Source organism: Phoenix dactylifera, chromosome 8 (genome assembly GCF_051530095.1).
Source record: "Phoenix dactylifera cultivar Ajwa chromosome 8, Ajwa_hap1_PhDact_Kaust_v1.1, whole genome shotgun sequence".
Lineage (NCBI taxonomy): Eukaryota > Viridiplantae > Streptophyta > Magnoliopsida > Arecales > Arecaceae > Phoenix > Phoenix dactylifera.
Window position 1 is genome coordinate 3,023,254 of NC_143197.1, and position 17,022 is coordinate 3,040,275.

General features: G+C 36.7%; 2 protein-coding genes across 2 annotated transcripts; both read left to right on the forward strand.

Moving 5' to 3' along the window:
• Positions 1–3,042: 3,042 nt before the first annotated feature.
• LOC103711143 (uncharacterized) lies at positions 3,043–6,706 on the forward strand. Its single transcript, XM_008797172.5, has 4 exons — positions 3,043–4,796; positions 4,928–5,327; positions 5,422–5,493; positions 5,590–6,706. The coding sequence occupies exons 1-4, from the start codon at positions 4,670–4,672 to the stop codon at positions 5,990–5,992; spliced, it is 1,002 nt and encodes a 333-aa protein (XP_008795394.5). The 5' UTR covers positions 3,043–4,669; the 3' UTR covers positions 5,993–6,706.
• Positions 6,707–7,554: 848 nt separating this feature from the next.
• On the forward strand, positions 7,555–16,023 carry LOC103709669 (dnaJ protein P58IPK homolog B). Its single transcript, XM_008795132.6, has 9 exons — positions 7,555–7,828; positions 8,813–8,978; positions 9,826–10,027; positions 10,130–10,290; positions 10,624–10,717; positions 10,814–11,026; positions 13,578–13,658; positions 14,018–14,236; positions 15,505–16,023. Exons 1-9 carry the CDS (start codon positions 7,729–7,731, stop codon positions 15,691–15,693), a joined length of 1,425 nt encoding a protein of 474 aa, XP_008793354.4. The 5' UTR covers positions 7,555–7,728; the 3' UTR covers positions 15,694–16,023.
• Positions 16,024–17,022: the final 999 nt, after the last annotated feature.

Below are 17,022 nucleotides of genomic sequence, written 5' to 3' on the forward strand. Positions count from 1 at the left end.
TCATAGCATAAATAGTTTAGATTGTTTAAAGTTTTTATCTGAATTTAGGATATATATAAACTTGAACAAGAAATCCTTGTCTAGAGAGCAGATCCATTATTTACCAAATATTAAAACATGTTTAGAAAGGATGCCTCCTTTCTAAAAAGGAAGTACCAATTGTTATATTGTATAAGACTAGGCCATCCACTTATTTGGTGACACATGATGTGGATTCAGCATACAAAATATGCAATTAATTACATGCAACTAATTAGATTTAGGGCATCCTTCATTTCCATAAATAGCATCCCACCCATCCACCGCGCCTCCGTATAAATATCTTGTTTTTCCCCAAATATGCAAATGTATACAGCTATAGCATAGCACAGCGAAACTCGATAAGGAAGCCTTAGCCTGGAAGGAAGAAAAAAACGAGAGAGTTTGGTAATATTCTTCTCATATTGATTCTTGATCAAATCTTTTTTTTTAATTTCTTGTTCTATGAAAACTCAATGATTGTGATATTTTATTGAAAATGTGCAAATATGTATAAAATAGCACAACGAGATTCGAAAAGGAAGCCCTAACTTGAAAGAAAGTGAAAAGCTAGAAAATTTGGTAATATTCTTCTCATATTGATTCTTGATCAAATTATCTTTTATTTCCTTACTTGTTTCATGAAAACTCGATGATTGAGATATTGTATTGAACATATGGTTGAGATCCATAGATAATATGACCGATCATGCCAGAAATGAATGATCTCACCGGTAAATTTTTCCAAAAGAAAAGATTCGGTATGAAATAGATCTGATTGCACAAATTTGTTACACAAATTGCATTAATGGTCGCAAAGATTTATCGTTTTTTCAACTTTGATTTGCAAAATTGAAAGCTTATCGCTAGGGTTTTTTTTTTTTTTTTTGGGGGGGGGGGGGTGATTGCATAAATTTGTTACACAAATTGTTGATGATTGAAAAATTTATGCCTTTTATTTTTGATTTGTAGAATCGAAAACTTGTCACTAGGATTTTTCTCTTTTTTTATTATGATGGTGTATTTCTATGATTTCACTTGATAGATTTCATATGCAAAAAATTTACCACCTTTCATATCTTATCACATTAGCTATGTCTTATATATGATGGAAAAAATTGTGATCTATCCACCTAAGATCATTCCATGTAAGCACACCCAAACCTTCTACTAGTCATGATTAAAAGGGCAAATATGCCTTTTGGTTGTTTTACCTTTTGTCAAATAAGTAAACCCACTCTTTGCCGTCTTCTCATTTTGAGATTGCTTGCTCTCATTCTAATTCTAATATGATTACATAATGTTCCAAATAAAGAAAAAATGAAGATGTATATCTAGTAAGTCTCCTTTTGCTTGTGCATATTCATTTTCTTAAGTTAATTGATTTATACTACTCGTCATATTTTTTCAAGTATCATATTTTATCTTCTCTAGGGTTAACATTGATGTATTTTAGAAAAAGGTTATATTTTAAATTAATATTCTGCATCCTTTTGTTTCATACCCATCTAGGAAAGATGGATATGGAGATTGTATTTGCATATTCTTCTACTTTTATTTAATATTTTGCTCTCTTTTGTTTATTTTATCCTTTAATGTTTATTTTTTGTGTTCAAAATCAATAGAATTATTAATCAGATTACTTGTTCTGATAAAGAAGAAGATATAGCTATTTATCTTTTTTTCTTAACTATGGACTTGCAATCTATATATATATGATTCAATCATGCACAAGTATTGTATACATGTCTTAGCTAAAAGGAACATATGATAGTATACCTATTTCATTACATTTATCAAGTATCTTTCCTTATCTACAGAGTATCTTAGTCATTGACTAGGTATTTGCATGTTGTTCTTAAGAAAGACATATGGATCTCTGATAACATAATTAAGTTTTATTAGTTTAGTTAATTCCTATAGAAATGGGAAGCTTGCAAATTTTGCATTTTCCAAATGTGGACATATTAAGAGTTGTTGTCAATTTTTTAGGGGAAAAAATCTCAGCAAGCCTAGAGGGCATGCTAATGTAACTACTTCGATCTCATGTAGTCTTGCTACTAACTTTAAATTGTATGGATGACTTATTCATCTTCTTTAGTTGGTAGTAGGGTCCATCCATCTCAGCTAAGGATGAGGCATCACTAATTTGGTAAAAGAGTAAACAATTTAAAATTGTCTAGTGCCATGTGAAATTGTATTAGTAAGTAGCCAGAGGTGCTACATTTGGGTATCTTAAATTGAAAATCATGACCTTATTCTAATTTTTAAAAGTTTTACTTTTTGTAAGTTCATATTTTTTTAGTAGGTCTCTTGGTTGTTAAAATGAGAAATTTCAAAAATAGAACATTGTAAATTGATAAAGAGTCAAAAATCATGAGTTTCAAAATTTATACCCAAAGTAGAAAGAAAAATGTACCCAAAAAAAAGTAGAGAGAAAAATATTTTAGGTTGTTGATCACATGTAATGTTCTTTAGATACACTAATGCTGGCTTTGGCATCTCCATATTTAAGTCATCCCATGTGTGATACCAATTCATATGAATTACACCACTTCCTTTGCATCATGTGGCAGAAGCAATCTTTATGTGCACAAAATTGATCTCGTAAATTACTCAAGTATAAATTTTCTAATTATAGTATTTTGAAAATTTTTGTGAAATTCATGTACTACATATACCAAGCTATCAAAGTGATAACTTTAATTTTAAAAAAATATAAAAATCTCAAGATATCATGATTTTTGTACTACATTCAAATGTGACTTTACTTACGCTAATTACAAGTGGGTATTCTGGTATTTTCATGTTTATTTTTAATACCTAGAACTTATCTACCATAGTCTTTGTTTTTCTTTAATAAAAGTATATAACTTGTAACTACATTTTAAATATGTCTACTATTACATCAGGTTTTCAAACTAAGTTTAGTTTCATTTTCCTTCTCTTTTAACATGCCTTCTCCATCCCAATCTGACTGTGAAATATTTTAATCATTTCTTTTTATGTTCATTTCATGTTGTAGAAAAGAGAGTCTTCCAAATTATACTCCATATTTGTTAGCAACTTCTTATTTTATTCATTCTCCTATCTTGCTCCATGCTCCCTCATAAATTCACCATCCCCCTTAAGGAATATAGTAGGGATGCCACCATGTAGAGCTTCCACAAGTCCTGTTTCAATTCTAATAGGACTTATTCTTTATTCTGTCGAGTGTTATATTTCATGAAAAAAAGGTTAATTTGCAAACGTAAAAAAAAGTTCTTTTTGTTATGCTCCATTTCCTATCAATTACATCAAATCATATTCTTTTGGTATTTGCTATTAAGCAAAGGTTGATTAAGGTTGTATAAGGTTCAGTTTTTTTTTTCTTCTCTTGTGATATCGATCACCTAGTGTTTCAATAATGCTTTTTTTATTTTTTTTAAAAGGATAGTGGGGCCTTACTCATAAGCATGAAGGTACTAGAGAAAGTACCTCTAGACTGAGACATAGAGATGAGGTTAATCGCACCAAAACAAAAAAAAAATATTTAAAGGTGAAAAAAAAAGAAAGTGAAGAAAGATATAAGTTTTAAATATCTTCACCAGGCAATTATTCTTCATAGATGCAATGCATATCTTGATTTTTTTTAAAAAAAAAACATTTCAAGGCTCTAACTTTATCTTCTGTACAGCAGAAAATCTTAGGATTTGGATAGTGGATATATTCACGATGTTTGGATGGTAGATATATGCATGAGTGTGAATCACATAAAACCATATATGCATTATTTTCATCTTTATCTTTATTCTTCTAAATGTGTATATATTTCATTATGAGATCATTATCAACCTCAAAAGTAAAATATGAGACCATTATACATGGAGTACATGTTTTCTGAGTAATTTCATAACCCTCGGATGCCATCACCAAGAGTTTAGAGAAAATGATGGAAAATCTTAAAGCTTAAGCTTGACAATAGATAAACAAGAATAATTAGATAAACAGTTGAATTGGAGAGATTTGAGCTCATGACCTCTTGCGAATCTAACCATTGATACCATGTTAACCGACCATCTAAATCGTAAAACTTAATAGGGAAAAGATCAACAATGTATATCATCAGGCCTAATAATTTTGATGCAAAATGTGATTTATTCAAAATTCTGCTTTTGACGCTCTACATGATGGCTTGGTTTTGGGTTCAATGTTCTAATAATGATCTTCAACCTTGAACACAATCATGGTCAGGGAACATAAGATGTTTGGGGTAACCACATGAGGTTGATGTGCTTAAGGCTGCCGTCAAGCAGCCCCAAGCCTTCCAAGAAGATTACTTACGTCGGATGTCATAATCATATGACAGCAGCACATACATGCACGCACGCTAGGGAGTGAGATAGAGGCCCAAGTAGAAGAGATCCATGGGAAAGTAGTAGTTCAATATGGACTTCACTTTCAGCTTTTTTATTTTTTTATTTTTCTGAAAGAAGGTTGGCTTTGAGATTCTGGTATCGTGAAAAGGAGTTCTTGTTGATTTCTAGATCATTTACACTCTCAGTTTGGTTTGGTTGAAGAATTCAAAAATATCCATTTGCTGTTGGTTGCTCATTTGCTTGCTTCTGTGCATGAGGATTACTTTGTAACCATTTTATGGCTTCAGAGCACAATGTCTGCGTACGCTCTTGCCACTCCATTCTCCGCCCAAGGTCTCCCTGGGGAAACAAGCCGCGACCTGACTCCCCAGCAGCAAACGGCCAGGCCTAAGAGAAAGAGAAATGGACCGGGCCAGCCAGGTGAATCCTCTCTCCGTTTTCATATTCCTTGCATCATTATTTCCATTCTCGATCATTACTCACTATTTCTTTTCTTTGCTTTTTAATCTTATTTAATCCACCTGAACAACAATGCTGCTAATGGCCAATAGATCCGAGGGCAGAGGTTATATCCTTGTCTCCAGAGAAGCTACTAGCGACAAGCACTTATGTTTGTGAAGTGTGCAGCCGAGGGTTCCAAAGAGATCAGAACCTTCAGCTTCACCGGCGAGCGCACAACCTGGAGGGGAACCTTAAGAAGAGCGGCAGCTCCACGAATGGGAAGCGTGTCTACGTCTGCCCTGAGCCGAGCTGCGTACACCATGACCCAAGCCGTGCCCTCGGCGACATCACCGGCATCAAGAAACACTACATCCGCAAGCACTGCGAGAGGAAGTGGAGGTGTGAGAAATGCAGCAAGATGTACGCCACGGAGTCCGACATGAAGGCGCACTTCAGCAGATGCAGCTCCGGCAAGTTCAGGTGCGAGAAATGCGGCCAAGAATTCAGCCGGTAAGCATTGCCCTGCCGATTCCTACTCCCTCCATTCGTAACTACCTGAAGCTTGCTCCAACTCGAATGCTGTGGTTTCTTTTGACATATACAGGAAGCGCAGTCTTCTCGCTCACCAGGAAGGCTGCAACGTGGCTCACCGAGAGTACAATAATTTGATTCCACCGTATGCAGTCTATTCTCTGATTCGATGCTCGTTGATCCGAGCTGCTTGGCAGCTCTGGTTCGCAATGGACTGACGAAGCTTGCTCTTGTCGTGCAGTTTTCCTGCCGTGCCGACGATGCCGAATGTGGGAGCGAATGACGGTTCCAATGCAATTCTGCCACTCCCTACGCCGGTTCCACCGCATCCGCTGATGGCTCCACCGTTTGCCAACTTTGCTGAAGGAATGGGAAGCGTGAACGGGATGCATCGTGGGCAACCGACGGATATGCAGGGAGTTGGCGGCTTGCCGATGCGGTTCGGGGAGACTGGAGAGCAGAGAAACATGCAGGGGCTGCCGGCGCCGCCGGGGCTGCAGGCGCCGCCGGGGCCGCCGGTGGTGAATCCTTGGGGAGATGCGTTGGGAATGGGGCTGCCCGCGGACTTCATGCTGCTCGGTGGAAATGATTCCGACCTGCTGCCGGTGGATGCATGGGCTTTCATGGGTGGGAGGTGGTTCTGATGCTGTCGTTGGCGGTGAAGACCGTCGGCGAAGATATGTTCTCCTTGATCATCTGGATTTTGGACTATTGAACTTGCTTGGAAGGTTTAAATTTTTCATATTTTAGTCCTAGTTTGAATGCGGACTTCTCATCAAAAAAAAAACTTTAAATGCAGACTTTTGTTTTTGGAACTTTAAATGATTTCTTATCTTAAATTTTATCTCTAATTCTTGATCTTCTTGTGGTTGTGCTGTGGGCCTTTGGGTTATCTTTTCCCATGCGTGAAATTGTGGCTTTCATTTCTTGATCCAGTGAAAGTGGGCTAGGACCCAAATAAAATAGCCCATGGCCTGATATCTTGTCCAACCTTAGTGGCCCGGCACCGGCCATCTTGAGATGGCTCTTTCAGGTTGTGCCCGGTGAGGAGGCGGAGGATTATAGCAATGTGGCACCGGGATTCGATAGCTTCCTGCTGGATGAATGGATGGAAAAATTCTTTTGAGCCTGGCCGATATCAACGAGCATTCCTTGGTCTGGATCCTATGAGAGGTTTTTCTCTTTTTACAGAAATTAATAGGCCCAAGGCTAAGTTGTTAGATGCTCGGAAGACCTAATAGGCCTGATTTCTATGAGAATATCCAAGATGAGCTCGTAAAAGGTGAAGAGCGGCGCTGTAACCGGAACGATGGAGGAGCTGGAGAAAGCGAGCAGAAGAGATAAATAATGAAAAAAGTTGGGAGGTGGATACCATCAATATCTATTATTGGGTGGTCAAAATATTTTTTATTTTTTATAAAATAATATAAAGGACTACCGTAGCTAAATTTTTAGAAAAAATAACCGATTTTTTTTTGCATGAATACCTTCCTAAATATGAAATTTTGCATGAATACCTTTCCAAACTGATATTTGCATGTATACCCCCATAAAATATGTGTTTTGCTATTCTACTTTTTTTTATCCAATATATACCCATGCCATCTAACGACGTTAAAAAATTAACGGTTTCAAATTAAGATAACTAAAATACTTTTAATGAGTAGATATGCAAAAAATATATATATATAAGACAATAGTGATGGAAAAAAATAATTTCAAAATTTTATTTTATTTTTAATTATAATAAATATGGTTTTTGTTAATGGTATTAGAAGAACCATTATATTAGCAATATTTATGTAAAACAATATTTTATGAGAATACAGAAATAAATAAAAAAATATAAATTTTAAAAAAGTATTTACTTAAATTTGAATTTTTGGAAGAGTATTTATATAGAAAAACCTAAAAATAATTGACCGCCCTGGCTCATCTTTGCATGCATGGACCGTAGATTGTCCGAAAAGTAATTCTTACAAACAGCATCCCTCGAGTTCTGATAGCAATTGGATTTTGACAGAAACCGGTCTTTCGGTTGTATCCATGGTGATTGGACTTTGGATTCTGTGTATGGTAATTGGATTTTGACCGTATGCAAAGTAAGCTCGTCCAAGCTAAAACAACGTGGCGCATAATCATTGGTTTGTGCGACGTGTCTCTTCAGTATACGAAGTTTATGACATGGCGTTCAAATACTTCCCCTGTCCGATTCCCGATTCGATCAAGAACCTGAAACAAAGGGGAACAAAAAAAAGAAAAATAGAAAGCCCCAAACTAGAATCCCCGGACAAAGGCTACGGTGCGGTCTTCTGAATCGATCGGGGATCTGGATTTGGGGCTTTCTTCTTGTCTTCGCTTTGGATTCGGGAAGGAAAAGATGGCGGCGATGTTCTCCGGCTCCGGGGGACTGGTCGTCGTGCCTCTTCTCCTCTTCCACTTGCTGTCTTCCTCCCAATCCCCGCTCGTCACCGGCCAAGGTACGCCCTTTCCGCCGCTTCCGTTGAATCGATTAGGATTTTGTTTTTCGTGAACTGAGTCGGGATTGATGTCGTTGTTCTTTGTGTTAATTGTTGTAACTAGCGTGGTACTCTTCAGGAAACGATTTTTTAGGTTTATTTATATATGAAAAAGAAGTAAAAAAGATGAAATCTTTAAACTGCGAATTCCTGATTCTTTGTTTTTTTTAAATTCAAGACGATCCTGTCAGTTCTTTACTATCAGTTTTGGATACTTGCATGCAACTACATTTGTTCTTATTTATTATATGGGATGATTCACTGGGTTGAGGTGTTGGAATTGATTTAAACCCTTTGATATTGGGAATTAAGGCGTAGTTTAACCTTGTCTATGCAATTCGTTTCTTTTAATCGGGAAGGGGGATGGTGTGCTGATGTGGGGAGGTTAAAAGGTGGCTTTCTGGTGTAGCGTTTCTTTTCTTGCTGGATTTTGGACCCAGGGATGGGGAGCTGAATACTGTACTTGGATATTCCCGATATGATAGAGTTTTCTATCTTATCTTCTTGAAAAAAAAACCGGTGGCTTTTCAGTTCTTGGTACATTGGAAACGTCAATCCACCATTCTGTATCATGTATGCATTTGAGAAAAGTTTTAGGTTTTCATAACTTTTCTAATTAGATTATATGAGATAATATAGAGTGCCAGCTTCTGTGCCTTCTATACTGTTCTTTCCTTTTTGAAGTTCGGTATATATGCCATCGAGGTTCAGTGTGTATATTTATTCTAAAAAAAAAAGGTTTGGTTAATTACTCTAGATTGGTTTAATAAATCCAGTTTACCAAAAAAGAGTTCAGTGTATATACCTTCTCATGCAGACTAATGTCAATGGATTTTTTTTGTTTACTAAGAAATGCTGATTGTCTATGCAGTTGTTTTTTATATAGCTTTGTGATGAGTATATCAGTGTCCATTTTTGTATTAATTTGGTTTGTCTGATATGCAGAAAGCCAACATGGTGATGCTGCTAGTTCATTGAAAAGAGCCTCTGACATGATAAAGGTGAAACAGTATGATGATGCACTTGGACTTCTCAATGCTGCAATAGAAGCAAATCCAAATCTTTCAAAATCTTATTCACAGCGAGCATCTGTTCTTCGTCATCTATGCAGGTGCTTTTCTGCTATACATATAATTTTTTCCAACAATTTTGTTTATTTGAATTTCATTATGAAATGTTTGACGTTTTATTGCAATCTAGGCATTCATGAAAATGAGAGAGGGAAGGGAGGGGACTTCATTCAGTCTTTTTTATTTCCTCTGTCTTTCTACATCAGAGGCTTGAGGTCATTAAATATGAATTGAGTGAACTTGTCAATTCAGTACGATCAATCAGATAACAGTTAAGGCATATACAACATGATGTAGTTTTGCCTAGGATCCTAACATAGGGGTGTATAATTCTCAAGTCTCAACCCATAGATTTGATAACTCAAAGCGCTGATACATGTAGCTGTACAGAAAAATTAAACTATCAGTTTTAACTTCATTCAAAACCCATGCATGTTCCCATTAATGCAAGAGTTGTAGAGTATAGCATTTTTGTTTGAAAAGGGCTAAAGTCAACTTGAAGGTGTTTCTTTTTAAGTCAAGATACTAAAATATGGAGAACATTGAGCTAATGCTAGTACATAGAAAACATTGCTGATGCAAATTTTGTGATGTGGCATGCTTCATGTCTTGTGCTCTACACAGTATAAAGATTATGTTCCCCCATAAATTGATCATTGACTCATTCGTCATGATTATATAACTGACCATGTGCAATTGATACTCTATTGTCTGGTACTAAAGTAAATGTATAATAAATGATAAATATGGAGGACAATGTTCTAAAGAAAGATATTGTTTAGTTAGGAAGAGTTAATCTGACAGAACTGTCTTTAGGGCATGTTTCACTTCTCCAAAAACTGTGGTCTCAGAATAAATGCTATCTCACATAATTTTTATCTAATGTAGATTTGAGGAATCTGAGAAAGACTATAAAAAATTTCTAGAGCTAAAACCTGGGGTATCTTCAGTGGAGAAGGAGCTCTCCCAGTTATTGCAGGCTCAAAGCGCACTGGACTCCGCAAATAATCATTTTGACTCTGGTGATTTCTCAAAAGCTTTGGATTACATCGACAAAATTGTTCTTGTCTTTTCTCCAGGATGTTTAAAGGTACCTTTTATGGACTAATGATGTTTGGCTCTGCTTGTTGAATTAGATTTGGATTGTATTGATAAGATGCAGTCTTACTCCAGTGAAGCTTGTTCTTTGCAGGCAAAAATTCTTAAGGTAAAATTGCTGTTGGCACTGAAAGACTACTCCAATGTTATTTCAGAGACAGGATACATACTTAAACAAGAGGAAGATAATTTGGAGGCACTACTGCTTCGTGGCCGTGCTTATTATTATCTCTCAGACGATGATGTTGCTTCAAGGTTTGATTTATGAAATTTCCCCTACAGATATATGTTAAAAGAATTTTCAGATTTTATCTGTTAGATGTGCATTTTTTTTGCATGTTGCTGCAATGATGTTTTCATTTTCTTTAAGCTGCAGTTATTAGCTTAACTTTATAGGCTAGCACTTCCAAACAATTGCAAGGTCTAATCCCTGCATGTCTTTAACATTATGTTGCATATGACACCTAATTTCTTATTTTTGATATCTTAAGAATAAGCAAACAAAAGAATATGACAGATTGTGCTATTGGTCAGAAGAAAGCTTAAGATGCAGGAAGTACTATTATCTTTTTTTGTAAAATTTTTCAGGCACTTTCAGAAGGGACTCCGTCTAGATCCTGAACATAGTGAACTGAAGAAAGCATATTTTGGGTTAAAAAATCTTCTAAAGAAGACCAAGAGTGTAAGGATATTATTCTGGAGCTTAGATATGAATCTGCAAATTACTATTTAATTGTATTGTATATTCATAAAATGTAAATTGATGGGACTATTTCAGGCAGAAGACAATGCTGCAAAGGGTAAGCTACGATTGGCTGTTGAGGACTTCAAGGCTGCCCTTGCAATGGACCCGAGTCATAGTGCTCATAATGTACATCTTCACCTTGGTTTATGTAAGGTCTTGGTTAAACTTGGCAGAGGTAAGGATGCTATCAACAGTTGCACAGAAGCACTTGAGATTGATGAAGAGCTTGTTGAAGCATTGGCCCAGGTTTGCTACGGCTTTTCAAACTTCCAAATCTTATTGAAATGCTATAATTAGTCATTATAAACTAAATGCATCTCAAGTCTTAACTCGATTTATCTAGATTGGGTGACCTGGAAACTTCGAGATCTAGATCCTGACCTCATACTGGTGACATGAGCTAGAGCAGTGCCATGAGCTACCCCAATGTCATTTGGTCAGGAAAATGAAGCCAACCTGCTTCAAGGCTGAGGCAGTAATAAGCATAGATATCTACGTGTTATGCTGTGAATCTTATGAAGGCATTTCATAAAAAGTTAAGAAGTCCAGTTCTAAATATTAACAAGTCTTGTTTAAGGACTGTTTGTTTGTGAAATGAACTTGTGGAGAGGGAACTTCAGGCATTGGCATGCCATTTCCTACCCCTGCTCTGCAAGTTTGGGACCTTAGCATACTGACCACAAGCTTACATATTCCATTATCAACTACAAAGCTTACCCTAATTCATCTGGAAAGTCAGCCTGATCATTGCACACCCTACATATACTCACCATAGTAATGCCTTCAAGGGTATTCTTTATTATCCACAATCACAACACCTGCATTTTTCCATTGATTTTATTTTATAATCTGTTGTACTTTGTGTCTTAGAAGTAACGTAGGCTCAATTTAGTCAGTTGTGGTTGTGCAGTAACACTGCTATAGATCAATCAAACATGGCAAATTTTCCTTTTTCTAGCTTACATGGCACCTGCTAAAGGAGGCTTTCCTGCACCACTTTTCTATCTGCACCTTCTTATATGTCCCTTTAAAGCAATCATTTCCCCTCTTAATTAGTCAAACTCTGTTCCTTTTACTGCTAATTGTTATATTATTTTGTCAAATATAAGTTATTGAAACAACTTTAACTTTCTTTTTACTTTTCTCCTATGTTGTTGCCCCCTCTGCACTATTCCCGTTGGAAAAGGATAAATGTGGGAGCCATTTCAGTTAAGCATATTTAGTTTGAAGGGAAGCACTTGATTATTTGCAACTGCATATTGTATTGTACTAATGGCCACACCCCCCCCCCCCTCCGTCTTCTCTTCTCTCGGCGAGAGGGAAAAAAGAAGAAAATTGTTTGTTTTTCCATATTGCTAATGTATGTGTGATATGTGTATGTTTATGGTTTGGTCATCTTGTAATCATACTGCTATATATAGGTCATTCTTTTTCTGGTCATGTAGTGTCACTATGTCAAGACATAAAATCGATAGGTAAACTCCCTTATCGATATATGTTTTCTTCTATTTTTCACTTGAACATATTAGAAAGAAATCAAGCAAGCAGAATGTACATTGGAAGCAATATTGTGTATTCCTTCAGTTTCATAAAACCCCTGCAGCACCACCTATAAAAACAGAATAAGTCATTTCTGAGTACAATCATGACATGGCTCCTGTCCATCTAACTTTCAATTTATGAATAAAACTTTCTGCATGTAAAATTTTTGAAAAGAAAACGAAACCATTCCAAATTTTGTGATGTTCCATGTAAGTCCTTGAGATTTATATTTATAGATACGCGGTTAGTACAGCCATTTATTCTCTATCCTGATAATGTTTGAGAGAGAAAAAGAAGATGACATTGACCAAAGGTAGTTTATTCATCAATTGGTATTAATAAAATTTGGGGAAAATGTCAGTCATTAGCTTTCTGCTGGCTGATGGGTTCTCACTTATCAATCAATTAGTCCTTCCTCTTGAGTGACATTCAACACTCTAGCGCCAATCAGTTTTAGTGTGGAATGTGTAAATAGATTAATTAGAATTTTGACTATCTGATTGATTTTGAAGAAATTAAGCAGTCAAATTGTATCAGGATTGGCCATTGAAGAGCCAGAAATGGTGTCAATTGAGCTATACATGTAAAGTTGAAGTAAGAGTCTGTTTTACCACTCAACATTCTTGACATCGATATCATGTAACATAAATGATATTCACTGATGCAGAAGCTATATATTAATCGGCCCTTTTGCCTTCTGAATATAGCTGTTTGTAGTCCTTCATTTCTTAAGAGTATTGTTGCTTGAGAAGACTGGCCGGTATATTTTTTGTTGACATGAATCTCATGTATCAACACCATCAGATTGAGATTTTCCAATTGCCTCCTTTACTGACCTGATGGTCTAAGCACCATAAACATCTTTAAGTTTGACAAACTTGGCTGATGTAAGGTCTAGAGGTTAAATTTTTGTTGGTCCTCTGCCTTTCCCGGTAAGATTGAGTGTGGGCATCTTCTATCATTGCTTACAAATCTGATCCTGTCGTTTTTTGGAGAAACAGTTTTGCATCTAAGAAAGACAAATTCACGAAGATATAAAATATGACTCTGATTAATTTTCAATTACCAGGTGGTGCCAAAGATGACAGCCTGTTTTGTAGATGTATTAATTGTGAAATAGTAAAGTTCGAATATGTCAGAATCGCCTAGCATGTCTTGACTACCTTGTCTTCCACAAGTTCTACATCTGCCACGACAATATTTTGTACTTGAATTTGGTTGTGTTTATCTAACAGGCCTAGCTGTCTCTATGCAGCGAGGTGAGGCTAAACTTATAACAGAAGATTGGGAGGGAGCTGTGGAAGATCTGAAAATAGCTGCTCAAAAATCTCCACAGGTTTGTTATATTGTTCAAATTTTCAATGAGCATTACTGGAAATAATAGAACTGTTTTCTCACTGCTATTTTTTTAAAAGAAAATCTTCTTTTCCTCTTTCCTAATTGTCGGTGTCATGTATAGTTGCATATTCCATTGATCCAAACTCTTTTGATTCATGTTTGTGTTTACAATACTTTGCCTACTGTTTGATTTAGGAATTAGGGTATCTGTACTATGGTTAATATGTAGACCTTAAGCTCATTTTTATCTGCCGATTATTTCTGTCATCTGTGTACTTTATTTAAATTTATTCTTTTTCCCCATACTTGTTTAAAACTAATTTGTATAGTTGGAGATTGCTGATTACAATTTTTCAGGATATGAATATTAGAGAAGCACTTATGAGGGCTGAAAAATCACTGAAGTTAAGCAAACGCAAGGACTGGTACAAAATCTTGGGGATTTCAAGAACTGCTTCTGTTGCAGAGATTAAACGTGCCTACAAGAAACTTGCTTTACAGTGGCATCCGGATAAGAATGTTGGTAACAGAGAGGAAGCAGAGGCCAAGTTTCGAGAAATTGCTGCGGCATATGAGGTAATATAAATAACAGTAGGGTTAATGGTAGTCTCGTGTATTAACTTTGTGAAAGCTCTACTGAAAATGAATTCCCTATCCTTTATCATCTACCAATTGATTATCTGGTATTTTAGCACATCATACTGAAGTAAAGTAAGCTTGTGTTTACCCAATATTCCAACAAATCCTGATAACATTCTCTTCCATCTTTTTTTTGCAACATAGAATGCTAAAATTTTTATATTGTAGTCTGGCCAGCGTCATTTTTTGTAGTGTTAGTATTTTCAATGTTCAAACCGTTTGAGAAATCTGTCCATGTGTTGCTTCCAATTTTACTATTAAAAACTAGATAAGCTTTAAAAGAACAAAGAGACGAATTTGGCCATGAGAGACCTTATTAAGTATTGCAAAAGAAGGGGCCTGCTGATAGAGCTGGGCGGGGAGGCGATACTTTCTGATCTCATTTTTGTAAAAAACGAGTCAAATAAGGCATTTCCCTTCGGAAAAGCCAATCAAAAAATGATTCACAAATCGAAGAAGTCGACAGGAAAGAGAGAAGTCGAAGTGGACAAATCAATCCGGGAGGAATTTGGGGTTGTTGACTTGAAGGTGGGGGGGAAGGCTTTTTGGGATGCATTATAGCACAGGCCGTGACTACGTTTTTCCGTCCCGGCTAACTCCGTGCCAGCAGCCGCGGTAAGACGGGGGGGGCAAGTGTTCTTCGGAATGACTGGGCGTAAAGGGCACGCAGGCGGTGAATCGGGTTGAAAGTGAAAGTCGCCAAAAACTGGCGGAATGCTCTCGAAACCATGCAGAAAAATGAAAGAAGATCCTCCTAGGTCCTAAAGAAAAACGTCCTTCACATTCGGGTGGGCAAGGCGAAGGTAAGACTGGATAAAATATCCTCAGGAATACGGGTTATGGTGGTTGTATAGTTTGGTCAAACAGCTCGACCTGATATTAAGGATTATGGTCTTTAAGCTTTTTGAATAGATTATATATGAAGGAATATGATAGTTTGTTATTTTCAAAATTCAAGCACTTGCAATATCCTGGATGAAGTGTAAACCGTGTCAAATTTTGTTGGTTTTTCATTGTATCTGGGATAATAAGCTGTAGCCAACTTCATTATATTTTAGGTTCGGCAATTACCTTGTTTCACATGTCTTTTCCAAAATTTGGTTCGGAGCTGTTGCTATTATATATTGAGTGTGATATTTCTGTTTTATCTTTGTTTAATTCCGATTCTCACCTGCTATTCTAACTCTTCCTTTTTCCTTGTAAAGGTACTTGGTGATGAAGATAAACGTACAAGATATGACCGAGGTGAGGATGTGGATGACATGGGTATGGGAATGGGAGGTGGAGGTTTCAACCCTTTTGGCGGTGGTGGTGGTGGACAACAGTTCACTTTTCAGTTCGAAGGAGGATTCCCTGGGGGTGGTTTCCCTGGGGGATTTGGGTTCAATTTTTGATCACACCTGTGTTATTTGATTCTTAGTTCCGCAGATGTTTGCTGACCCAAAGAAGCGCTTTAGAAGTCAAGAGTTTGAGAAAAAAAAAGAACTGAGAAAGCTAATTTATTGCACGAGGCGCTGACTGCTAACAGGTATCAGATTTTGGATTAAACAGCCCAAGTGAGGCTTGTAAGAAATGAGATGGAAAATGCAGGTTTTCTTGAAAGTTTTCGAGAAATTTTCTTGTTAAGTCATACTTAACCGGTGTTGCAAACCCTGGTGCGCACAATATAAGTTGCGTACATTGTATTATTTTTTTTTTGAGAGAAAGACACTTTGGTTTAATTACTCTCTGGAGTTCTCCCAATGGTAATGCTGATTTTTCATAGTATTTGCATCAGTAAAAGGCAACCTTAATCATCTGTATGCTCATGGTTTTATGCTTTGATAGAACTTTGACTTGGTTTGAAAGCAAACCAAGCAGACTAACAACTGAAATTTTTTCAGACACCCCTCCCTTTGTTTACCCCCGGGGATTTAATCAGGACAGTGGAACACCAGCAGATTGTCATGCTCGTAGGATTTTGCTCTCTTGAGACTCCACAGTAACAGGTGTCCATTGGCCTGGGATGGGGCCACGAGTTAATGATGGTTTGCCCTTGGGCTGTTCATGAATTGGTTGCAGGTGCTGCTGCAACAATCTATATAAGAAGAAAATAAGCCTTGTAATTCTATTTTTACACAGATGGTTGCGATGCTTTACGACCTCCCTCATCTGCAAATCCCCAAGAGTAAGCAAAACATATATCTACATTATACCCTAAAAAGGACGAGCCAACCCACTTTAAGAAGCCTGAGGAATGCTCTAATCCTTTTGTTTTATTTATTTAAAAATCAGCAACAGTCAGAAATTATTTTTCTAATTTTTTGTTCTAAGTCAGGCTTTTGGAACAAAGAAGAGTACCTCCTGCTCTTCCACAAAATCCTAGATCTCAGCGTCCTTTTTCATAATGCTTCTCCAATATCAAGGTATATTGTCTAATTCTGTGAGGTAAAGGAACCATTTAACTGTTCACGAACGTGGTAGTTTTAAAACAGGAGATCCAATAGGCTGCATGTTTCACATTCGTATCCATCGATGAGCGACCAAGCACACGCAATGCTGTAAACAACGGGCAAAAGATTGCTGTACCACTAAAGTTGGACAACTTACATCACAACAACTGCTCGCTGTATCTGCATCTGAACTAAAATACTTCCCGCATGCTCGTCTACTCATCACCCTTCCGTTTCGTTCCTTTTTATTCTTGATAAAGTTTTTTTAATCACCATTTAGCATTGCATCCT